Raw genomic sequence first — 26,049 nt, 5'->3', positions numbered from 1 at the left:
AAGAAGAAATTGATTATATATATATATATATATATATATATATATATATATATTCTTAATTAAATTAAAAAATTATAATATCTAATTAAAAATATGTTTAATAAAGATTTAATGTTTATTTATGGCGTAATAAAGTGGGGTCATTACATAGGCCGCTGGCGTTACTTCTTCTTTGGCATTTCTAGTAAAATAGATCTGTTTAATGGTTGTGATATAAAAAATAAACTTGACCTCCGATGAAGAATAGACATGTCGAATTGAAAGTTATATATGATAACTCAATACGATCCATTGCAGTTTAGCTGTCATGTCACTACCAAATCGAAACGCAAAATAATTTTTTTGTTGTAAGTGCTGAAGTTGGAAGATTAGGTGATGGCCCCATCGATAGCTATGTTTAGTATTTCAAACCTTACCATTTAAAAAGTTATGTTAGCATCCTTACAACATTTACCATAATGTTATCGAAAGGAAATACGAAAATAAAAGACAAAGAGATAATTTTAACGTTTTAGTTGATGACGAGGGACGATGTCGATGGCGACGGATGACATTAGTAGTGGTGGATGATGATACCATTGGGGATCGTGAGTGGTTGCTGTTGATGAAGAGAGCAACGACGAGAGATTAGCATTGCTCTGTATCTACGTCGATGCCAACACAGTTGTCGAACGACACTGCTCTGCATTTGTATCGACGCTAATGTTGATGCTAGTGGCCCTTTTGTCGTTCTGTATCTGTGTCGGCATCAATGTATATGTAGAGTAATCCTCATCTCTTCTTGTCACTCTCCTACGATTGGTATTAATACAGATACATAGCATCCCTCACATCTCGTTATCTCTCTTACAGCCACTTGCAACTCCCAACGACACTACCATTTATCACTATCAACTAGAACATTAAAATTACATTTTGTTTTCGTATTTTTATTGATACATATATGTGATACCCATATAATTTTTTTTAAATGTAAAGATCGAGATATTAAAGATAACTAACTACATGAGGTAATATATAATTAACCCCTCAGTTTAAAATTTCTTTTTAAGAAAAAACTTCTATTTTTTTTTAAATCTTAATTAAAAAATAAAAACTTAAAAAAAAAAAACCTTTTTTGATAAAACATCTTTTAAAAATAATAAAAAAAATACTGATGGAATTAACTTATATGGTTAAGATTTTGACTATCATTTGCCAAATTAAGAAAAAAAAGAATTTGGTAAATATTAATTAAACTAGTGTTTAAAACTATGCTTCATTGTGTCCTTAATAGACTTAAATTGTATGGTGCACCAATTAGGAATTCTTCCACCTGCGAGATTTATTCAATTTCTTTCACATTGTAAATTTGGAACTGAAATCATCATACATTTCTTAAATCATGCCTGTAGGATTTTCCAGTATTTATACAAGTAGATAGCACAAGAGAAAATGATCTAACCTGCAACTAGTTCCAACTTGAAATCATGGATCTGACGCATCAAAGTTACAGATCATAGCAAGGCCACTGAGCCAATATGATAAAGTTGACGTTACAAAATCACATCACCACAAAGACAATTCATTTTGGCTTCATTTCCATGTAGATCCCCCCAATCTGATAACGTCTTCAGTGTTGGTATCTTTCCGCAGCCTATCAGCAGTTTCATCACTCTTCTTGTCACTTCCATCACCATATAAATCTTTCAACTTTGCCAGATTGCTTGAAGCAGTCTTTGTCTTTTCTCTATTTTCATCTCTGAATGGACTAGGACGATTGTCAGAATCTGCACCATGGATATGCATGCTCCGGCTCTGGCTCCTGCTTCTGCTTCTGCTTCTGCTTCTGCTTCTGCTTCTGCTTCTGCTTCTGCTTCTGCTTCGTCGGGAGCTGGATCGTCTGTACTCATCACTATCTCGCCTGCTCCTTTCACGGTCTCTTCTCCCGTAATCCCTATCCGAGTTCCTGGATCTGAGTGAGTCTCTGTCACGATCACCACACTGGTCATGTTTATGCCTTCGATCCCGATCCGTAACCCGGTCACGTTCTGAACGGTCTCGGTCACGGTCACGATCTGAACAATCACGATCAGGTCGTTCATGGCTGCTACTGCGATGAGTGCTTGGAGATGATCTCCAATGGTCATCACCATCACTCCTTTCATGTAGGGGAGCTAAGGTCCTTCTGACAGGTGAAGAGTCCCTGGTGGATGCCCGGTGTGGAGCACGCTGGCCAAAAGAAACTGACAAAGCAGCTTTTACCGAAGGAGGGCGACGGGCAACATCATCTGAACCCTGCCGACTAGTTTCTCCAGTCACACCACAATGCTTGGTAGGGAGCTTCAGTTTCTCCAGGTTGGCAACAATTTGGCGCATGACGGGGATGGGAATACGTGGAAAAAGGGTGTCAAAGTAGTACTGCATCATAAGATCCATGATATTAAGAAGATTGAATATATAAGTTAAGATTAAACATACAAGTTCTACTGCAAATGCTCAGCAACAAGTACATTATGAACAGCACCAAAATATAAAACTTCAAGTGCTTTCAGAAAAAGGTTAGAACAAAATACTAATATTGTCAATCCACAAGATCACCTACTGCCAACATTGCAAAGTTGCAAAATGAAGCATACCAACTAAAACGAAGAAAAAAACTGCATCCAATGTGTCCAGGAGACCAGTTATTGCACAATCACAATGAATAAATTGACATGTAGGGAAGAGAATTCCACAAACTTAATAAAGATTACCAAAAAGACCACAAAGCAACCAATTGGGCCACAAAAAAGGAGGGTGTGGAAGATTATTGTGCTGTTGCAAGTCCTTTATATAATGGCAGATGCACAACTGTCGACAATTAATAGTTAAGATTCATGTACAATCAATTCAAACTTTTTGCATATCCATAACACTTATGACCTAGACATCCTGCAAAAAAATTTCAACAAGAGAGAGAGAGAGTTCTAAACAAATGTGTTTTTGGCACTTAAGTAGTATTTTCAGTAGTAGAGTGACATCTGTATCCTGATTAACGAGCCATGTAAGTAATTTAGCATTTAACTAACTGAAAAGAAAGGCAAAAAACACATTGTGTAGAACACAATGGAGATAGCAGAACCAATAACAACAAGGAAACACAAAATATGTACAAGCCATAATTCATGAGCCTATGATTGAACAAATTACTGATATGAGAACCTTACGGTGAGTTACGCAGGATATTAGCCTTTCCCTTGAATACTTTCCTTTGTTTTCTCCAAGAGATAAAAAAAAAAGAGAGAGAGAAGGGAGACATGGAGGCCAGAAAAGAAGAGCAGAAGAGACAAGAAGAGGTGATAGAAGCAAAATAGTGAGTACACAACATAAGCAATAACTATCGATTTATTAACTATTAGACCAAACAGTAAAATAATACCATAAACTTAATCATGTCCCTTCTCTCAATTAGTGTCCACCACATGTAAGGGAAAGGCCATTAGGAGTAGACCTCGGATCAGAGTTGATCATATCCAAACTAATGCTTCAGAAACTAAATCATGTCCTTTCACCCAATTAATGTCCAGGTGTTAACCATTAGGAGAAGACCTCAGATCATAGTTGATCAAAATAAAACTGATGCTTCAGAAACCTTATGATCCAATTAGTATTATGTTAGATCCAATTGGACCTGTTTGTCCCAATTAATCTCTAATCCTAATTTTTAACCAAAGCTCCAATCCAGGCATTCAACCCAATAACATACTAATGTTTTCCTTACTACTGTTATAGGTAAATGAGCAAATAACCATGATGCAGAACAGTAAGAAAAATAACCCTCTTTACTTTTTAAGCATAAGAACAACAACTTTCCAGGGGTCAGAACACAATAGAAAGGAACTAAAAATTTTACCATTTTCCAAAAGTGCACTGTGGTTACTCACTGCAGTCATAGTGTCAAACAATAAACCCCGGTGATATAAAGCTAAGCAAAATTCTAAACTATCCAATCAAATTAACACTGTACTATAAACAAACAAAAAATTATTAGCCTCGAATTGGATGAAATCTTGGGTAGTGATGATGGCACAAATGGTCGGTGATGATGAAAGGAAAAGGACTTCCAGCAGTTAAGGTTTTTGGTTAGATGCCATTTATCTGAAAATTAGTGCCGCGCAACCAGGATAGGTGGATTTCTAACTTCTAAGACAAATGGAGAGGTATAGCAAACGTATTGGCAAGCAAAAAGGAATTAAAAACTGGACATAGATTTTCCTTAATAGTGTCAAGAATGAGGGCATGATAAATGAGCATTAAATTGGATCATAACCAGATATGTACCAGATTCAAAAGCATTAGAATCTTTAAATTGGATTCCACAACAGAGACAGAATAAATCTTGATCCAAATCCAACCTAATCAGATTGAAACTAGGATCAGATCAGGAAAGATTCAACCAATTGCAGACCTAGTTCGAAAAATGTGCACACTGGCCATTATGTAGGGAAATGGCTGCAAGCACACCCTTCCTTCACTAAATTTTGTCAAAGAATGCACCATTTTATTTAAGAAGGGTGTTATAAGCATCAAAGATCGAACTAAGAATAACCTCCTAGTTGCAAAGAAGTCCATCTACCATTATCAAATATTACAGTTGCTTTTTACATGTATTAGATAAAATATAAATCTCTACACTTAGGTCATTTAATGTTACCTTTAAACCATGGAAGTCAAGAGGCACTCGGGTGCTCGCCTAGGCACCCAGGCGAGGCGAGGCAAGGCGAGGCAAGTCCCGAGCACTTGGATTTGGATTTGAGAGAGCACCTTTAATTGGGTGCAGTCCAAGCGCATGATTAAGCCCATGTGTCGAGCAGCTCATGCGAGCACCTAAATCAGATAGCATTGTGGTTTGTTGACCCTCCTTTGATCAAACCACCTCTGGAAAACCTAATCAGCATCCGTGCGCACATCGCATGCCTCAAATGTTATCATGTGGTCCAATCCATATCTAGAAATTTCTATGACCTATAGATTACTGTAAAAACCAAGAAACAGATACTGAACATTACAAGCATTATCTTTTAGCTTATATTGACTGATTTATAGCATGTCAACCAAACATCTTCCACTAGAGAGCTTAAATGGTGAAATCAAATACCCAAACATCAAAAACATTGCACATAGAACAGCGAGAGTCTAGCAATATACATAAAATGTACCAATTTACATGACCACTGCCAAGTCAAGAGAAGTGACTGAAACATGGGCAGGAAAGAGACTCAGTAAAACAAGATAAGGAAATAGTAATAAGCCCTTTGAGAGATGACTTCATTTCAAGATCAACATCACAAACCTTGAACATAACTGTTGATAAAGATGTGATCTACTGAGATCTCCTCTCAAAGCATACTCTGTAAGGTAACGCAAGCTCAGAATCTCAAATGAACAGGTGTGACATTTAGGTAAATTCAGCTACCAAAACAAGTCATTAGCTTAGTGAACACGTATGCAATTTGTTGATTCAATATATCAGTGAATATTTTCAACTAAAGAACATAATTATAGAGACTTATGCCTGACAGGCATATTCTATTACAGATAGACAATTAAGGAATCAAACAACTGACCTGCCCAAGAAGAAGATCACGCACATATATTCCCATTGTTGTAAGGCGACCATTAGAACCAGGAGAAATTTCCTTCACAACAAAAATAAGCATCTAAATCCAGGTTTCATGTATCGACGATGGTGGTTTTACTGACTTAAGTACCATTATCGAACCATATATCTAGATTCTGGTACAATAAAATTCATTTTTATTTTCTTTTTATTGCATTCAATGAACCGGGCAGTAGAGGAGACCACCCAGTTCCCGATACTGAACCAGTACAGGGTGGCTACAAAAACCAGCATTGGAGGAAGATTTAAATCATTGATATGAATTCTGTATCAAATAAGTTCTCCAGTAGTGATGGTGTACAATTATTAAGGTCTAATATCATTAATCTTGATCATACAAGAAACATTATCTCCTTACAATAATGCATTCACTAACAAGTACAAATTAGAAATTGTGTCCCAAATGATAGCATATGGTTGTAACTATTCAAGATAAATTTCAGAACTGAAATTAGCTAAAATATAAATAAGAGCTCTATGGTTGGTCGCATGAACAATGTCCATAAATCATATAGCACCAAGGGTAAAGCCAGAGCTTATGCTCGACAGATACTTATCCTACCATTTATGGCTATCTCACCTACATGTTTTGTGATCAAAGACAGAGATGATCCCACAAGTTGGTCCCAAATGGATCCATTATTGCCTCCAATCACAATGTAAAAACATGAGACTAATGCTCCTTAGATTCAAAAAGCATGGCCCTTATTAGATAATAGCCAACATGCAATTGTAATAATGAAAACAATCGAAAATACTAAATTCAAAGGAAATTTGTAATGCATGGAAATAAATTGTATATTGAAAAGCATATAATCGGTTTAAAACATATATTGATATTTTAGTAGGGAACAACCAAAAGAAACATAAAATTTCACAAAATAAGAGGACAATAAGGAGAATATACATGATTTATATGTAATAAATCTGACATACTACAAGGGAAAGTAAATTAAAACAGATATCATATGAATAATCTATACAACTGAAATTCACACAAGATAGAGCAATATATAGCTCATAGCATAGTAATAATTAAATATACAACACAAAAGTAGAATAGGAAACGTATAAGACAACAGTACAAGATATTAGAGCAGAAAAAGATATGCTGAAATCATTGAATAATAAAACAAAGATTAAGCACAATTGCAACAATCAAAAGACTATCAGCAATAAGTTCATCAAGAACCTTGCTATTGATCATTTTATCAAGGAGTTATAGTTGTGGGATGCACCAACATATAGTAACTGTTAGGAGAACAGAAAGCATGGTTTTCAAGGCAAGTAGTTGGTGAAGAATTGAAATAAGCAGATAAAGAGACAATACCTCGCCATCCTTAATGTATGGCTCAAACCAAGTCCATAATGTCTTTGGATCTGCAACATAACGCAGATAGAGAAAGCCAATCTGAATAACCAAGAACAGTAGCTACTTCAGCTTTATAAGTAGTAAATTGGAAATAACTTAATTAATTATTATTATTATAGCATCATATACACATGTTAAAATAGCCATCAAGAGATAAATAATAAATGCTTGCATACACAGACAAGTTCACCATCAACGTCTGCAACCAACCACATATCATGCTCACAAAAGACCAACCTTTTCAAACCAAGAGAAAAATGGAACATATTCAAAAAAGACAAGTGACAATGAAGTTGACAACTCAAATGAGACCATGTAAGGTTCTTGATGTACAGTCCAAAGCCATACATCAAAGACTTTTTATGTTGTCAACCAATAATAGCATTGTCTGGAAGATAACGAAAAAGCTCCAATGATAAATAGCTAACATGCCTAGATGATGTAACATATATGACATCTTTCCTGAATGCTCCAACAAAACATTACAGATGAAAAAACAAATTCAGTTCATGATCTCAATTAATGTGCTGAAAAGACAACATGAATTAATCACAGCATGTGATAGCCAGTAAGGCAAAATGTATTCTAATTCTCTACATGGAGAATCAACCATGAAATTGTGAAACACGCAGTATTCTTTGCCAAAAGGTCAACAAATTGCATCAACAAGTCTCGCTAGGAAACATGTGAAGTCAACTGATCAACATCCAAATGGTTTCAAATTTTGGAGGTACAAATGAAATCACAAATATGATAAGATAAAGCAATACAAGGAATAGCACACAACACTTAGTAGAGACACTTACAGCTCTTATATAAGGTGAATCAGGATGCTTCAGAAGCCCATGCATTTGCTTGACAGTGAGTTTCATTGTAAAGAACTTATAAAGTAGACAAAATGCCGTGGAAGGACCTCTGCAATTTCCAGTCATCCATGGTTCGACATGATCGACTTGGTTATAGATCTCATCAATAACTTCATGGTACGTCTTCAATCTGTAAAGCTCTTTGAAATAATCAGAAGAAAGAATGTTCATGGAAAGAACCTTCTCCAGCAAAGTATCAATAGGTCTGCCAGAAGTTTGTATTTCCATTCCTCTTATAGTCAACTGAAAACTTCCTACTCCACAAAGTAAACGAACAATCCCTTCAGCAATGCAAATGACGACACAACAACAGAACTGGATTCACTCAAGAGAAGAAACAGATTAAATTCACTCAACATAACTATTGGACATATGATCACCAACGAATTCAGAAGTTTGTACCATCTTTTCTCAGAGCCTCTACAATAGTGTCTCGTCAAATAAATTCTTAAACCATACTATCTGAGACAACTTACGTAACTCTTGCCTAACTTCCACCAGCCCTAGATTAGCGATTCTTCCCTGATCCCTTCTATATTATTCTGAGCTACACAAGAAACCGAAACTATGCCCTTTACAATTATAAGAACACCCTAAATGAGCGAAAATTTGATTAAGTTTCGCTAACTATAAGGGTGCTTTAGGCGGTGTTTTGAAGAAGATATTAGCAATTCTCGCAGTTGTCCTGATCCTCATTTCCCAGCACGACTAAGAAATCCAACTCAAAGAAAAAGTATCAAGAATCAAACTTCAAATAACAATTAGGGCATACTAACTAAAATGGCAAAGGAGGAAAGAAAGAAAGAAAGAAAGAAAAAGAAGGGGATCAGAGAAAATTGGAGAGAGAAAATAACCTACTAGGAAGATCCGGAGGACTCGTTTCACCGGTCCCGTCCGTTCTCGGATTGACTTCCGATTTAGGGTTTTCTTTTCCTAGACAGAGCGATCGAAAAAAGCGCCGGGATAGGAGAAAAGGAAGCTTACCACAGGCGGGGAATAAGGAAAAGGAGGAGAAGGAGAAGGCTGATAAATGGGGTGCCGGCGCAGGCGGCGATACGGAGGAGTTGGAGCGGATTCGATTCACGGGCGAAGAGGGCGGCGAGCCAAACCGACGGGACAAATAGACCAACCTGCTCCCACGTGTGAAGCACGTGATTTATATTAATTGATAATATCCTATAAAACTTTGTATGATTTCATAGCCGACATGACAATAATGTTATAGGCATTTAAGACACTTTGAATTATTAGTGATGGTTAAAGTAAATTTTATATACTAATAAGAAAATTATATATATATATATATTATCAAGAAATATTTCATTCTGACATTTACTATTATTATTTGTTTATTCTCTTTATAATATTTTAAATTCACATCTTCAAAATGATTACAACATAGGATACCAATTTAAGCATGCTTTTTTTTTTTTTCATTTTATTGTTCAAAGAGACTTTGGGAGATTTCAATTTATATTTTTTTTTTATTTCATAACTTCAAAATGACATTTATTATTATTATTTTTATAATGTTTATCATTTTAAGCATGGCAAAACCTGAGAGTATTTCTATTGTGGTAATCTTAAAGTTAACTATTATGCTTTCCTAAATCACCAGGGTTAGATAAGTGTGCATATATACATCAGAAAAGAAACAAAGGATGTTAACATGTAATTACAACAACCGAAATAAGCTAATATAAAGTTCAAAAAAAGTATTTGTGCCTTGAAGCTAATACATGGAGAACAAGATGCTGGAAAATTTTCATTACATATACCTTTTGATACCAAAATTTTGATTTGGAAGAAAAACAACAACAACATATGCATTTTCCCTTGTTGAAAATTTCTGCCTGATTCCCATTCTGCTTATGTAATGCATGGAAAAAAAATTTGTGACAAGAATTCAACCAAAACTTGCAACAGGTAACTTCTATCTAGTTTGAACCATATGATTCTGATTGGCACAACAAAACCTGCCATCCAAACTATCAGTTTGACCAATGATATAAATGTCCTATAACTCATCTTCTTTTCTGATCTTTTTGGTGTCAAAAAAGTTTTTTGGTAGTACTGATAAGAAGCCCTTAAATCCACACATCAATATAAGATGTCACTGCGAAAAACCCCATATGCTCTGCAGTGAGGCATCCTAGTACTCATCTTCTTTTTCTAATCTTTGTGGAGTCAAGAAGTTCTTTTGTGGTACTGATAAGATGCCGCTAATTCTACATATCAAATACAAGATGCCTGTCACTGCAAAAGCTCCATAAGCGGCAACAGTCGAGGGATCAGCTTTGGGATGAGGCATCCATGCCGGTACTGGTGCTTGTAGGCTAATGGATGCAATCCCAGTTCCAGTTTGGCTTGCTCTGCGAATCAGACACAAGAAATTCTTGTAAACAAAGAATCATACAAAGAGCAGACATGCTGCCATAAAGCATAAGCTATATTACGTTGTCACATGAGAACATAGGCCATGATCAGGAGGAACTGATAGGGAGGAAAAGTGGGATACTGTTGTTGTAGGCTCTCACAGCTTAACCATATATTTAGTAATCTAACTAACCATTCTAATCATAGCAAACATCATTTTTCTTTCTGTAATAGTTATTTTAAATAAAAGCACAATGGTAATGTTCATATAAGACAACTGACAATATATGTGAAATTTTATCAGCTCTTATAAACATGTATTTTATAAAAGCTGAGTATTTTAAAAACTGCAAGATGCCCATGCACTTAACCTTTCATTTATCAAATATGTACTTTATAAAACCTGAGTTCAACTTTGATCTATGTCTGCTCAAGACAAGCCACAACTTGCCCCTGTATTTCAAGTTGCAGAAGAATTTATGGGTTATCCATCACGAAAAGACCACTTAAAACTAGCTATCTGTCAGTGATAACAATACGCTACTTAAAAATCAGCTACGCTGAGGATTCCAGCTAGTGCACTATCACCTAAAACATTAACATGCAAGGAGATTACCATTTGCATGGGTTCAAAGAATTCTTGAAGTTAAAAGATTGGCCAGCTGCCTATGCAATAATAGGTGACCTGTGATATTTCAAGTCCAACCATGCTGGCGAAATTCCAATAAACAACTTCCCGGTCAAGAGAGCAACTCCAAAATTGCTCGACATCCATGTGTCATACTGTATCTTAGAAATACTTGACACATAATTCTGAAATTACATTTCCTAATATGTTAATAAATTGCACAGCACTAAACTGTTAAAAACTAGCGTCACTCAGAAATTACACTTAATTGGAAGTTTAATGTTCGGAAGGAATTTATAAAAAAGAATCGATTCAGGTTATCATTAAAAGAAAAGGTGCTCATGTCACTTTAGACATTGTAACATACCCAAACAAGTTCTTCATGTAGCTCCAGAATGAATTATTCATCCTTTTTCGTGAAGCCCGAGTTTTTCTCTTTTCAGAATACTTGTACATATTATCCTGATGCATCCCTAGCAAAAGATACCAAAAAAGGAAAAACAAAATCAAAGAGATGAACTGTCACAAATATATGCAATGTCCATTTTTCTATTACAAGAATGCAATACCTTTCGATCCGATAGAACTATCCTTTGTAGCCCTCAAAGATGCTAACTTTTCAACTAGTAATCTCTCTTCGTCACTGTAACAGTTAGAAAGCTAGTAAGTCAAATACAAATTCTGTTAGTAATATGTTGCTTCCATCTGCAAAATCCTGTTTTGTCCAAGAAAAAACATGTCAAGGATAAATACAATTCTGTGGTTCCAGGGAAGTTCACATAAATGAAAAAGAAAATGAAAGTGAATCCTGCTATATTTGATATCCTCGATAGACTAGGAAGCACATGGTAGATGTACCAAAAGTCAAAAGAGATATGAACCTGATATTCTTCGGAATCTCTACCCTTACAACAAAATGATGATCACCTCTAACTGAAGGCCTCCTAAGGTTTGGAACTCCCATGTTAGTGAACTTCAATGTCTCTCCTGGTTGTGTGCCAGAAGGAATTTGAAGATCTTTATATCCTTCCACTGTTTCAACCTGAAATAACAAATTAGCTCTCAACTTTGTGAAAAGCAATTGATAATCAACAGATACATTAAATCAAATATCATCAAGGATAAATCATGCATCAAATGTGAAACAAAAACCTATATTAGATGCATGTATATTTTTTTTCTTTGGACCTTTAAACAAATTTTAAAGAACTTGAAGTACTTGCATTGAATTTTTCCCTTATCTGCCTTCCTTAATGAGTTTAAATGTTGCAATCATCCTGAATATGAAATTCTAATTCGTCCTCTTCACTTGTCGATAAACTATTTGCGGTTTACACAATAAAGTGAGGTAATACTCATAACACTATGTCAAACCTTGGCTCCTGAGTCTATTTAACTGACAAATGGCGCAATTTTTAATTTTTTCACCATCATGCATTTAAAGAATTAAGTTCAAAAAATGGAAAGTCAATAAAGTTCCTGATTTTCAATTTTGCATGAAAAGATTTTGTAATATGATTCATCAGCACCAATCAGGTTTGGTACTTTGGTCCCAGTTGTCTTGAAGAAGTTCTGAGTTCCAATCCATGTCAATATTGTTCATAATCACTTGAACAAGGTGATTCTCTTGGTAAGAATAACCTTCTCGGTTATTTTCAAAAATGATTCAGAAGCCACTCCAAATGCTTGAAAAAATTTTTTACTTACAAACAAATCAATTCCAACAATTTCACCTTCATTGTGACCATATGGTATTCCTATCACAGCCAAATTCAGGTCAAGTGGAAACAAGGGTCTAAAGCCTTCAATAGTTTGCAACAAGAGTTCTGTTAAATAACTGTTGAAATCATGCAGGCATGGTTAAACTAAAAAGTAAAAAATAACTGTGGTAAAAATTATTGGTATGATTAAATCACTAAGTGCTGACATTGTACAAGCAAACAAGCAGAATACAGCTCATCAGCTTGCTTGCCAAATAGAATTTGCTAGCACATTGTCCAAGATAGCCAGTGCAACTCTTGCGATGAACCATGCTGACCAGCACTTACAATGCCAATGCAAACAGAACAACAGTAAGTTGAAAAACTAAAATAAATTCTCAAATATAAAATCAAGTTATAACTTAAAGCTTTCGAAATAACACAAGCTTGTTGGATAAGATTTTTGATATAAAAGTTAATAACTTTTCCAGTGTGGTTCACAGCATCTGCTTATGAGACAAATCAAGTTGCACAAGATGTTATTTATATCACCAAGTTACTATAAATGCTCTTCCCTCAAGTTAAAGAAGATCAAATTCGAGAGTTTCCTGTACGGAAGTCAGCAAGACCTTCTAGAGCTTCTATTTAACAGTTTCTCTTGCAGCTTGATTACATCACTTCAGTAATATGGACAAGATAGCAAAATTGAAAATATTATATATGAAAAGTCTTATACATCATAAATGCACTAAACTATGCATGTTCCTTTGACATCCAATGCAAAGAAAGCCTACGGAGGAAAAGAGGTACCATCACATAACTTTTACAGAAGGATAAAAAGAGGCTTGCCTTGACTACAGTTCCCAGTATCGCCTCAGTATAGTCTATGCTGACTTCTGAGAATAAGTTGAGACCATCTCTTCGGAAGCCTGGCTTTTCATTGACATGGAGGAAAAGATAAACATTGCCAACTACACCTCTGCAAAACTCTAATTCTCAAATTAGCTTGCCCTATAAGAGTACTAAAAATGTTGTATATATATCAAACACATGTCATGAATAATTATTAGGACAGCACAACAATGTATCCATGAGAAAAAACTTGATGAATACATACAGGCCAAGGAAATCTGTGGTACAGGTAATGCAACAAAGAACAAGGAATAGCTATGTGGACCTGAGATCATTTCTGTGCCTAACACGCAAAAATAAGCAAAAGGTTATGCAAATGAAGACACAATGATCAACATCACTCAGAAATCACATGGAGCCCCAAGTATCCACTAATTTCAGATCTGCAATTCAACTTAAAGCACAGTAATGTCAACTATCCAGTTGAGTCCAAAATCCATGCTCATGTAAACCTTATGACCAAGGTTGCAAATCTTGACTGGTACTGGTCTGACAGTATCAGTATTAAAATATATAGCTCAACACCATTATAACACTTATGCCTCACATTTTTTTGACTATTTTATTATGGTAGTGAAACTGACAGCAAACTGAGATTTAAATCCTTTCATATAACCAATTTACAGAACTACAGTGGTTCACTCATAGGTGGACCAATTATTTCTCTGGTAATCCTCATGTCTAACTAGTATAATTATTTAGGTATATGAAATATGATATAAAGCAGATTAATATTATAGATTAAAAACAATAGTCAGGAGAAATTTATTAACTTCCAATTAGCTCAAACTGGTTTTTTTTATCTAAGTTTCTAATGCTATCTCCATTCTTAGCTGATAATCTCACTAGAATATACAAGGATAGTAATTAAAATGACCATTCCAAACTAAATTACAGAAGCTCTATGAATCAAGAAACTTATAATTTAACCAAAGATGTTCCTGTTATTAACAAATCTATAAGGATGGATGATGGATCTAACCGAATACTTACCTTTTCTTATCATAGCTTCCCTCTCCATTAATTTGAATGGTATACCCATCATTAACACCAGCTGGTATATCTACTTTTATACTTCTATGGCCTTCTATTTTTCCTTCTCCATTACAGCTTCTACAGAAATCAGTAACAAGCTTGCCATTACCACCACATTTCGAGCAAGTAGAAACCTGAAAGCATGTAACTTTATTATATGCATCACATCAAATAGAAGTGCCTTTGGATACCATGAGACTATTAGCATAAACCTTCATAGATCTTGTGGGAAAAAAGGTATCCGACAAAAGACTGCATTAAAAAAAAATTGATGGAGTTTACAAAAATTTATAGCAATCTTATACGTCTAATGCACCATCAAGAACAGATATTTATCATTACAACATGAATGTTATAGTTTAAAGTTTAAACACTATCATGTCACCACTACATGATATACAACTTCATACACTTTAGATTATGAGTAATACCACTACTATAATGGATTAACTAAGTATTAGTTTCTGTCACTAATATATCAGATTATGACACACACCCAAGATATCACTTCAAGAGGAGCACCCCAAGGAGGGCAGGAATAACACATTAAGAAGTTTATGCACTTTTCTATAACAAATAAACTCAACCCCAAAATAGGAACCCTTTGATTCTTTCAAGGGATTTTTAGGCAGTTATACTACTTTGAAAAAGAAAACATATGTTGGTGCTTGGTACATATACATTCTTCTAGAAACATATGATACAGATATAGATTCTTCTAGAAATAAGAACGTAGATCATCATTCCTAATGTGCTTTCTCACGAGGATTGACTTGTCAAGTATACGACCCAGCACATATTGTGCTGACATCAGAATGGAGGCCATACAAAGGTTGTGACCCCTGGTATTTTTGGTGCCACCATACCAGCATGGAATAAGATGTGACCAACACAGACTGGGACAAAATAAACTTAAATATGAGCTGGCAAAACCAACAAGATACAGGAGGGCATCTCCATATTATAATTGGCATAATATATTAAAAATGATCATGCAACACTTAAAACTTATATGAATTATAATGTTTCACAGCACATAAAATACATAGATAAAAAAAAGAACCTACAAGAAACCTTACTTTAGACAGTAGTCTAGGCTAAAGCCTAGAATGAGCGACTTGAAACCAGGGTGAAAAAAACAGAATCATTACATTGTCTCCAATTTCAAGCAATAAATGTTAGATTTGTCATAATGTTGTCAGTTCACCTGAGATACAATGCCAAATGGTGTTCTCTGGGAATTCATCATGCCACCCCTACCTCCACATTCTATACAAGACTTTATGCAACTGCTAGATTTTGCACCAGTGCCGTTGCACTTGTCACAAGTTTCAAACCGGACAACATTTACTTCCCGCTGGCTTCCAAATACTGATTCTTCAAAGCTTAAAGAAAGGTCATACCTGAAGAAACAGCAGGCAAATCAAACTGCAGTTATGAAGCCTCCGAATCTATTCCTAGGTTATAAGTTTTATCTGTAGACAAACAAAAACTTGAAAGAATAGAGCTAATGTCAAGCAGATAGACGTCTTTCTTCATATAAAATCTAGGGATGATTTGAAATTAAAGAAATCATATATGGTCTGAAAGAACTATTTATTATCAAAAGAAATTTTCTTTAGACTGGATCAAAAACAATCAAAACAGATCAGAAGTCAATAAAAGCTAATGAAGTAGGTCAACTACCGAATATCAAGTCCCTGGCTGCGAGTGAATCTTGAATTCATGCTGAATCCCCCAGGGTCCATGTCACCCCCAAAAAGTCCACTTGAGTCACCAAAGAATGCATGAAAGACTTCAAAAGGATCAACCTACAAAATTGTAAATTGACATTTCAGCAGTTGTTTCATAAATCATTAGTAGCATGAAATCATATGTTTAAAGCATAAAAACAACTTGATGCCGCAAAACAAAGAGATAAAACATACACCAAGGACTGAGGAGTAATAGGGCTTAATAGAATCTTAAGATATTCTTACTCCCTGTGGACCAACACCTGCAGCTCCATATTCTCCTTGTAAACCTGCTTCACCATATCGATCATATAAAGATCTTTTTTCCTCATCTGATAGCACCTACAATAAGGACTCATTACCATAATGCAGAAATGCAAATAAAAAGCCAATACAATCTCAAAATGAAGAAATAAACAAGTAGAATATTTAGACTTAGACTCACTACAGATAGAATGACTTGTGCATGTGTAATTATTGATGTTTCATGCTTTGAAACATGTTCCATTATGCCATTATGTTTAGCACACACATTTTATCAAAAGTCATTTTCATATAAAAAATAATATCATTTTACATAAATAAAATTTTAATTGCCACCAGTATTCCATGACTTGTTTTTCTTTCATGGAAGATTATACATTTTTCAAAACAAAACCAAAGAACAAGAAAGCAATGAAACACAAAACAAGTACCTCATATGCAGCACTAATTTCTTTGAACTTTTCTTCTGCTCCGGGACTTTTATTCATGTCAGGATGATACTAAATGCAAACAAAATAATTCATCAACAGATGAGGAACAAAAACAGCAACCTTATAAAAATGCTTGTACATTCTATTAGTAGAACAAAATTTACCACACAATTTATCAATTATTAGATGGATTATAAGATTGCCCCCATATCTCAAAAGGATATAGACACAATCCAATCAAGATTGAAGATTCACATGGAATATGTTTTTAAGTTCAAGTCCAGAATCTTTTTTTAACTTTTTAAGATTTTCATACTTATCTTTTTTTAAAAGAATTTACATGATCCTAATAGAATTTATTTTAGTTAATCAAACCAAGTTTTTGAGTGCTTGGTTAAAGGAGAAATTCATTGAGAAAGATAAAATCATTTTGGTTTATGTATAACTGAAACTATCTGTTTTGGGGATGTAATATAGACTTTGAACAGGAAAAAGATTGCTTTGAATAGCCCGTTGACCAATTTTATCATCATCATCTTTATTCTCTTATTTCATATTCTTCTTGCTGCAATCCTTGTTTTTTAACACCCTTCTAATCCTTTACATTTTCACTCTAAACTCAAGACTTCCAATTTTTTCAATGATAATGATACTAATAATATGTATAAATTTGAAAAGAAATCAGATTAGACAGCTCAATTTTTCAACAACACCTCTTGTCATGCATGAGATGTTGTGAAATGGAAGTGTCTTAAGGTGACATGCTTGAACTTGCACAATTACGGTACCAACCTCTTTAAGGCGGCAAGCATAAACTACCACAGTTACAGTACCTAAAACATGCAGCGTTCTCCACGAAAAGGACTACGGCTGATGGCAAGATGAAGACATGGGATGAAAAGGGGATAAAAAAGAGTGTTGTCGATAGGGCTTATAAACTTAGACACAAAACACTGAAATGTTTCTTTACTTTTTTCTGTTGGTCATAATTGGTGACAGATCATACATGAGTAAATTTGTAGATATCAGTAAACTGGGGAAGTTTCCATTTTGTGTAATTTTGTGACAATGCTGAGTTCATAAGTATAGTGTACCTAAACATTTAAAAATTTCCATTGTAAATATGCTGCAAATGAAGATGGTGTGCATAACACCTGCTCCATCGAAAGTCATGACAAGGTTCACATGCAATTGAAAGTTGAAACGTACAATCACCAAGTTGTTCCTCCTTTCAGTTCGGTAGCATCAGACACTAAATATCAATTGTTAGCTTAATTTCAAACCAACACTCGTGCTCTTGCTAAATTTCCATCATATGTAGGAATCTCCACATTCTTTAATATCAGTTTACATAAATGACGCCAGAAACAACCAACGGCAAAGATTCTAGTTAAAGTTTCCATTTTTCAATTAATAAAAATCTAAAAAATAAATCACAATAGCTTTTCGCCAAAGAAGAAGCAACAGAGCAAGGAACAAAGAACATTCTTACCTTTCGTGCGAGGCTCCTGTAGGCACTCTTGATCTCCTGGAGGGTAGAATTCCTTCTGAGGTTCAGCGTCCCGTAGTAGTCCGTCGCCTTAGCTTTAATCGGGGTGCATCTGCGGCGACGGCCGCTCGATCTCGAGACGAAGCACTGGGAGCCGACGAAGCGCAGTCTCCCGGGGGAGAAGCTGGAGGAAAAGGAGGCCAATTCCAGCGTCCAGCGCTTCGGACGCAGGGGAAAGAAGGGGAGGTGTCCCGGCGGAGCCAAGGGTTTAAAGGAGAAGGAACGGAGAGTCGCCATGGCCGGGAAAGGACAAAGGTTCCAAATGGGAAAAGGCAATATATATATATATATATATATATATATATACATATACATATACTATGTTCGAAATGACATATTTGTCCCTCGAAATATTTATATTACACAAGCATCTCTCTAAAAATTTTATCCCATCAAATATCCATATCTTTGTTATATGTCACTCTCATTAATACTGATCTAATAAACTCAAGTTAATCATTCATATATATTATTTATTAGGGTGAATTTTCCAAAGAACTTCTCTTTTTAAACTATTCCTAGAAAGTGTCGCTTATAAAATCTCATAACATTATATAAAAATATTATAATTAAACTCATTTACTTCATTGCCTGATTCGTATGAAAAGACACGAAAAGAATAATGTAGTTATTAGGCAAAAAAAGAAAAAAGATATCGGAGAATGAGTACTTTTAAGAAATCTAATATTTAAAATTTTAAATATCTAAAATATATTTTATTATTTTCAAATATTTTAAAGGATAATAATACCTATTTAAAGACCGAGAGTACGAACATGATAGTTGCAGCAGCCATATAAATGGATTAATGCATAGCATGTTTTATATTTATGCAGTCGTTTTCTAAATCATGCTTAGGTGAATATGAGATGTATTACCATCACAGCATTTTACTGTAAAAAGTCTAAACAAAATTGTCAAAAAATTTCATGGCCTCTGCTCACATCAAGAAAGAAAACAATAGCACTTACCATCATTTGACAGCTGACTCAATTACAATGGCATACTAGTCTCTGACTGGGAAATAAAAAGCTGTTCTCGTTACATGATTGCAAGTCACTATTATGCACAAATACACTACTACCAGTTATAAGATGGTTTTATTTACTCCACAACCTCGGCTACCATAAGAAGCAAGCAGTCGCCGTCAGGTGTTCCATAACCAATATCATCGGCTTAGTCAAGATGATATTTCTTCATAGACCAGATTCCCATCCCTTCTAAAGGATTAAACACCTCGGCACTAAATCTTTCTGTTCCATCCTTTGATCGGCATTGCCTGGAATATTGTTTTACATGCCAGTTTAAATCCACGGTGAAATATGAGATATTTTATCGAGTGCAAATTTTTGTAAACATACCTTCTGGAGGCTGGTTAAGTTTCCGGTTCTGTGGAGCCAACATTTCTTTTTTTAAGCTTCTTAAGATGTCCTCCATAGTGTATTCCCTCTGCCAGTTTGCAAGCATCGGAAATAGGCCAGGTTCAACCTGCACGTATGAAAAGAATAATGCTAAAAGGTTTTACTCATTCTTTATCATAATACAGTGGATGATGAACATGAAGTAAATACCACTCCAGTTTCCTGGTTGATGCATGTCATGTTTATCCGCGTCTGGAACCTAACGGTTGGGGGTTTATCAGGGTAGTCTTCATCGCAAAACAGTTTCAGCTGATATATCCGCCCTTCATGAACAGTCTGCAAACAGAATGAGCAAAAAAAGAAGACTTCAACTGACTCAGTTTTCGGAGGCATATATAAGCTAGTGACATCTGCAGCATACATTGTGTGGACCAATAATTGTCCCTGTCCAGGAACGCATGTAAATATCATCAGCATCATCCATTCCATAGCTGACCGTACCATCACCAATACCCTTCTCTCCCCTCTCAAGCTCTTCCAACAATCTGAAGTTTCTTGGAACTGCAGGAAAAACAAGTGAAAAAAAAGGTAATTTAACTTTGCATCAACATGTCATGTGTGAGAGGAAGAAAAAGAAGAAATAGCTCTGTTGTATATCAAACTTCAGTGCACCAGATCCATCTTAACCAATATAACTTGGCCGAAAGTTGAGGTAAGCAGAACAAAATTAAGCATGATGTCTTTATCCCTTAATAACAGAAAAATACCAAGGGACCATCTCTGAATTTTGTTAACACGGCCACAACAGAATAAAATATCATGTTGGGAAAGCCTTCCGATATATCTGTGAGCATTTTCTTGGCTTATAAATGGCAAATAATCTCTCTCAATGGGTGGGAAATGATCATGAAACAAGACAACGATGACTAGTGATTTTAGAAAAGAAAGATGTATCGACTAATTATATTGATGTTATTAAAGATATATATAATAATGTAACTATTAGTGTTAGAACTATAGGAAATGTGTCTAGTGAGTTTCCTATTAGCATAGGATTACATCAAGGATCCGCATTAAGTCTCTACTTTTTCACATTGATACTGGATGAACTTACTAGTCATTTACATGATAATCCTCTCTAGTGTATGTTATTTACCAATGATATTATCTTAGTTAATAAGAGTCTAAGTGGAATTAATTATAAACTTGAACCATTGAGACAATTCTTAGAAACTAAAGGTTTAGATTAAGTAGACTAAAACTGAATATATATATAAGGTACAATTTTAGTAATTCTAGGAATAGATGGGAGAATATAGTTAAGTTGGATAAACAAGAAGTTCCCTTAAATAAAAGTCTTAGGTATCTTGGATCAATTATTCAATAAGATGAAGAGATCGATGAAAATATTATTTATAAAGTAAAAACATGATGACTAAAATGACGAAGGCCGTTAGGAATCTTGTGTGATCATCAAATACTTTTAAGATTAAAAGAAAATTTTTACAAAACAATTGTGAGACCAACAATGCTTTATGGATCTAAGTGTTGGGTAATTAAAAAACAACATATATGAAAAGTTTGTGTTGCTGAGATGAGAATATTAAGATGAATGTATGGAGTTACTAGAAAAGACAGGAAAAGAAATACATTTATTCGTGAACAACTAGTTATCGCTTCAATAGAGAATAAGATGAGAAAAAATCATCTAAGATGGAACAGACATGCTCAGAAGACCTCCGGATGCGATAGTCAGAAGAAATGAAATGATTCATATTAGTGGTGCAAGGAGAAAAAGGAAGACCCAAAAAGACCTTAATAGAAACTATAAATAAATATTTAAATACACTAAATGGTGGCAAGAGATCCATATAATCGACCCTAAATTGTTGAGACCTATAACTTTGTTGTTGTTGTAGAATCTGAATTATCAAATTGAAACATATTATCATCATCAAACATCCATATTTAGTTTGCAAAATTTGTTGAAGATATCGTAAGCTTCCTATGGTTTGCTAGATGTGCAGTTCGAGGATGCAAGGATATAAATCATTCCACATGCAATAGAATTTGGATGATTTTTGGACAATGTAGAAAAATCTAAAATAGATGTGACAATTCCTTAGACCACTATATCATAAAGAATGATGATTCACTAAAGCAACAAATAGCCAACATTGAGGACAAGATCAATGAAACAAAGGAAAATAAATGCATCCAAGTCAGACATAGGCAAGTTTAGTTTACTTGAAATGTTTATGTTGAATATTAGAAATCATAAGTAATGCTACAGCATGGATATGGATAGGTGTTTAACAAAACCAAACATACATAATGATGACAATAAGTTTATATGCATAACAAGTCCATATTTTGTTATAAAGCAACTTTTAGTTGTCCATGTACAAGAGCATTGTACTGTCATATCAAAACTACCCTCATCCATGAACCATTTTAATTGTAAGAATTTGAATAAGTGGTCACAATGGAAAAAGGAGATTGACATTTAAATAATCATTTGGGCCACTTCCTAGCCACTCAAGCAGCACCTGATCCAAAGCACCAAGCAATCAGGAAGTGGGAACAACTCGAGTGCCCATGCAGCACCAAACAACCAACTCACAAGAAAGAATAAAACTCTGAAACCTGAACCATGGTCCCTCCTTTTCCCAGGACTAAGTACTGGAGGAGGAGTGAGAGGGCCTCCTCCTCTCCACTGCATGAAGTTAGTTTTTAACTAGGCTTAGAAGCTTAAGTCATAAGACAAATTAGTTTGATCAATCAAAGCTTCAAGGCATATGTTTGTAGACAGAGTAATTTCAATTGTGATTCTAGCCTAGCGTTTAACAAGTTATTATGGTTAGTGAATTTTATATGCCTCACTGTTTAAGCATATCTGTATTTGACTTGCACTAAGTGTAACCAGTTTGATCTAAATAATTGTTAAGGGAAGAACTAGATGTAAGAACTCAACCTATAAGTGATCATAGACTCCTGGAAGGAGATACAAGTCACCACTCTTCCAATCAATTAACATATTGATAAATTCTCTTAACAGTATTCTCTGCTTTTTCTTGTCTTTGCTTCAGGAAACTTTCCAACTAATGTCCATATTTATTCTCTAAACTGCTACATTTGGCTTTACCAATCAAGCACTAATTGGGGCTCTATAAAATCTTGATATGGTCATTGTGGGTGAAAACATCAGCTAGTTCCAAAGGTAGTTGCATCCTGATTCCGGGGAATATATTACACAAGTTTAAACAAGAGAGATCAGGTTTGTTCTCAATAAAAGTCACTAACACACTTCAAACACAAATTCAATAATAAAGGAGCACAAGCGGGCGTGTATGTGCGCCCACTAGTAGTTGATACTTTTAATTTTTTGGATTTTTTCAGTAGATGCACACCAAAGTGCTATGTTAATACTTGTTACACAACATAATGGGGGGTAAGCATAAAAAATCTTATATAGGTGCTTTGTTATAAGATTAATCTCATACAATTTTCAAGTCCCTCATGTCATTCAAAGTGTTTAAACATGTTTCTCGTAAACAAAGAAAATGCAGACCCCTTGTGTCAACAATAGCAAGTGTAAGAAAACATAACAACCATAATGCAAACAGTTTTAATGTAACTGGCCAAAATATTTATCAATATGAAAGCAGCCTTATATAGGTATAGGAAGCAGATAAATCAAAAATTAGGAGAAGCTTCCTAAATTGCGTCGATAAGAACACATTCAAATCACTCCAATCTTTGTTCAATTACTGCGCCATATTGCTTTATTTACCACCTGCACTCACACACAGATTTTGAGTGAGAATAAATGATACAAAATGTTGACACCAAACCAAAACATATTCCAAAGCCGAACTCTTCGAAGTTTCCTCTTGTTGGAACTTTCATAAGAACAGGAGTCAACACACATCAACGTCTCTTAATTTTCTTTAGGCATGCAATCCATTCCCGCAAACCCTAATAAAACCCTCTAGCCGCTATACACAAACCCATGTCCCGAGAAAATTACCTCAAAGATCATCAGCTCCCCAACATGATCACACAACCACGAGCATCTCAGATGACGCATCACATATCAATCCCCCTTGAAAATTCGAGAGAAACGAAAAAAACAAATTTGAAAGTGCCCAAATGGTTACCAACCATATCAAAATCTCTACTTCCGCATAGAAATCCAGCCTCGAAGACCCCATAATAGAAGCAAAATCAAGAGAAAACAACAATTTGGGAAAAAAAAAAAAAACGAAAAAGGAAATCGAGGAGGTGTATGTAACAGAGGCCGCACCGACCACCCGGGAACCCTCGGTGCCCATCTATTCTCTGTCTCTACTATGGGAAGAACTTGGAGGTCTCCCTCGAACTTAAGAGTGCCTTTACGTGCCCAAGGAGTGGGCGGGGGAGGGGAAGGGGGTTGCGGCGAGTGGAGGCGATGTGTGCGCGGGTAACCGCCTCCGAGGGTTACGGAATTAGCCTCGTCCTCGTCGAGCAAGCGAGAGGCGGCGGCGGGCGATCCACGACACGACGAATCTCCTCCTCCTCCTCTCCTCCTCCTCCTAACTCGCCATCACCAGCGTTGAAAAGTAGCTGAAAGAGGAAACCCAACACGGGAAAAGTCGAGCCGTGAATGGTCGTTGCAAGTTCCCCCTCGACGACGCTGGTGGGAAACAACAGGAGACGTGGTGGCCCCCTCATCAGATTTCCAATGGAGGGAGAGGTAAATCATGGTGTTCCGTTCTTCGAGGGAGATCGGTTCCACCAGCAAACACTTCCCGTACCTCTATACGGTTCACCTTGTGAACCGTGTGTCTGACTCCCATAGGTGGGACCCAATTAACATGCAATAAGAAGCGGCTACGACAGAGGGCAACGTATTGTTAGGTGAGTTTTGGTTTTTGTTTAGTTGTATGTACTCTTGACCCATTCGTGACTCGTCGCGACCCATTCCATGGTTTGGGGTTGACGCGAATGACAAATCTGTACCCCGCACGCATGCGCATTGTATGGGCTTCAATGAGCTTCAATGAATCCCCTATTAAGATTGAACTGTTATGTGGTGCATTCCAATAATGTTGCACTCATGGAGAACTCAAATCCAAATAATTATTCTAGTGATCATGCATTCAATTAAGTGTTGAATCAAATATCATCACTATCACTTATGATTTGGTGGTCGTAGATGCATTCTACGAAGACTTAGATCAAATCTAATCGTCCATACGAAAATAAAATATTTTATTTTATTTGTCATCGATTTTACTGTTGAAAATATCATGTATTCAGTGATAAATCCTATAATATTTCTATTAATAAAATTGATAATATAAGAAGAAACTAAATTAAATATTTCGTTTTGATAAATATAAGGATCCCAATGTAAATGAACTGGAATGCTAAAGAGGTAATATATAATTAGTCCAATTATCAATAATAAATCTCATCGTTCACCTTAATAGGAGATTACTATTTATCATCCTCATTTTACTACTTATAAGCCTATGTATAGTCTAGTAATCATGCATCCAATAGAAATCCTAAATCAAATCTCATCACATCACTTATGATTTGCAAATCTCTTCATAACTTACGAAATAGACAGAGAAAAACTAATTGTCATTGATGAATTCCAACTTAACCACTTAGAATTGAATAAAAATAAAAAAGATTGATTTTTTATGTATTAGATTGCCTCACAAATCAAGTTGGATGTTTAATTATGTTTAGGATACTTATGTATCATGACTAGGCTTAGTTTAATTAAGAGAAATTCAAATTAAGGTAAAATGAATTTCACAAATATCCTAGTTAGCAAATTAAATTTTTTTTTTTTAAATTACTAGCATCTTTTTGACTTAAATTTAATATAATATTTTTGACTTATCAAGTTCATAATATAATATAGCGAAAAAGTAGATATTTTATTTAATTTAGCTTTTAATATTTAATTGTGATATTTGGTATGTAATTTCGAATGGTATCGTCCAGTACGAGTGGTACGTATCGGTCCAATGACATATCTGTACGCGGACCGCTCGCTACACTACAATGCTACAGTGCTGTAGTAAGAGGAAATCGCTTGATACGTCTTAGTGTACCGTTCAATATACTGGTATCATACCGTATCGAGCCAATCTCGAAACATCGGTACGGTATGATATTGTAT

General features: G+C 35.2%; 3 protein-coding genes across 10 annotated transcripts; all 3 read right to left on the bottom strand.

The window, feature by feature from the left end:
* Positions 1-1,350: 1,350 nt before the first annotated feature.
* Positions 1,351-8,995, bottom strand: LOC135648309 (pre-mRNA splicing factor SR-like 1). Of its 8 annotated transcripts, none has more exons than XM_065165851.1 (5): positions 8,864-8,995; positions 7,820-8,133; positions 6,972-7,052; positions 5,589-5,660; positions 1,351-2,400 (listed from the first exon to the last, which is right to left on the bottom strand). In XM_065165851.1, the coding sequence occupies exons 2-5, from the start codon at positions 8,105-8,107 to the stop codon at positions 1,576-1,578; spliced, it is 1,266 nt and encodes a 421-aa protein (XP_065021923.1). In that variant the 5' UTR covers positions 8,108-8,133; positions 8,864-8,995; the 3' UTR covers positions 1,351-1,575. The 8 variants fall into 8 exon arrangements, with proteins under 8 accessions (XP_065021923.1, XP_065021919.1, XP_065021922.1 ...); XM_065165847.1 differs by having other exon boundaries at positions 8,734-8,962; XM_065165850.1 differs by having other exon boundaries at positions 8,738-8,962.
* Positions 8,996-9,619: 624 nt separating this feature from the next.
* Positions 9,620-18,772, bottom strand: LOC135648308 (uncharacterized). The gene is made up of 11 exons (XM_065165846.1): positions 18,451-18,772; positions 16,959-17,027; positions 16,510-16,605; positions 16,217-16,341; positions 15,738-15,933; positions 14,489-14,664; positions 13,433-13,562; positions 11,765-11,925; positions 11,453-11,526; positions 11,251-11,356; positions 9,620-10,251 (listed from the first exon to the last, which is right to left on the bottom strand). Exons 1-11 carry the CDS (start codon positions 18,742-18,744, stop codon positions 10,032-10,034), a joined length of 1,647 nt encoding a protein of 548 aa, XP_065021918.1. The 5' UTR covers positions 18,745-18,772; the 3' UTR covers positions 9,620-10,031.
* Positions 18,773-19,460: 688 nt separating this feature from the next.
* Positions 19,461-24,508, bottom strand: LOC135649791 (ubiquitin-conjugating enzyme E2 variant 1D-like). Its single transcript, XM_065168597.1, has 5 exons — positions 24,175-24,508; positions 20,290-20,429; positions 20,079-20,204; positions 19,869-19,995; positions 19,461-19,786 (listed from the first exon to the last, which is right to left on the bottom strand). Exons 1-5 carry the CDS (start codon positions 24,200-24,202, stop codon positions 19,728-19,730), a joined length of 480 nt encoding a protein of 159 aa, XP_065024669.1. The 5' UTR covers positions 24,203-24,508; the 3' UTR covers positions 19,461-19,727.
* Between the last annotated feature and the right edge of the window lie 1,541 nt (positions 24,509-26,049).

The sequence above is a fragment of the Musa acuminata genome, chromosome BXJ3-9 (assembly GCF_036884655.1).
Source record: "Musa acuminata AAA Group cultivar baxijiao chromosome BXJ3-9, Cavendish_Baxijiao_AAA, whole genome shotgun sequence".
Lineage (NCBI taxonomy): Eukaryota > Viridiplantae > Streptophyta > Magnoliopsida > Zingiberales > Musaceae > Musa > Musa acuminata.
The sequence above is the reverse complement of the archived record's forward strand: the minus strand, read 5'-3'. Positions and strand labels throughout refer to the sequence as shown.

What these genes read in the sequence shown, in the direction of transcription:
- LOC135648308 (XM_065165846.1), bottom strand. Translation starts at nt 18,744, where the DNA reads ATGGCGACTCTCCGTTCCTTCTCCTTTAAACCCTTGGCTCCGCCGGGA. An exon ending in CATTTGGCATTGTATCTCAG is followed by an intron (nt 14,665 to 15,737) that starts GTGAACTGACAA and finishes ACATGCTTTCAG; the next exon opens with GTTTCTACTTGCTCGAAATG. An exon ending in TAGTTCTATCGGATCGAAAG is followed by an intron (nt 11,357 to 11,452) that starts GTATTGCATTCT and finishes ATCTTTTGCTAG; the next exon opens with GGATGCATCAGGATAATATG.
- LOC135648309 (XM_065165851.1), bottom strand. Translation starts at nt 8,107, where the DNA reads ATGGAAATACAAACTTCTGGCAGACCTATTGATACTTTGCTGGAGAAG. An exon ending in ATTCACCTTATATAAGAGCT is followed by an intron (nt 7,053 to 7,819) that starts GTAAGTGTCTCT and finishes TTGGTTATTCAG; the next exon opens with ATTGGCTTTCTCTATCTGCG. An exon ending in GTGATCTTCTTCTTGGGCAG is followed by an intron (nt 2,401 to 5,588) that starts GTCAGTTGTTTG and finishes CTTATGATGCAG; the next exon opens with TACTACTTTGACACCCTTTT.
- LOC135649791 (XM_065168597.1), bottom strand. Translation starts at nt 24,202, where the DNA reads ATGGGCACCGAGGGTTCCCGGGTGGTCG. An exon ending in CAATTATTGGTCCACACAAT is followed by an intron (nt 20,205 to 20,289) that starts GTATGCTGCAGA and finishes TTCTGTTTGCAG; the next exon opens with ACTGTTCATGAAGGGCGGAT. An exon ending in TCAACCAGGAAACTGGAGTG is followed by an intron (nt 19,996 to 20,078) that starts GTATTTACTTCA and finishes TCATACGTGCAG; the next exon opens with GTTGAACCTGGCCTATTTCC.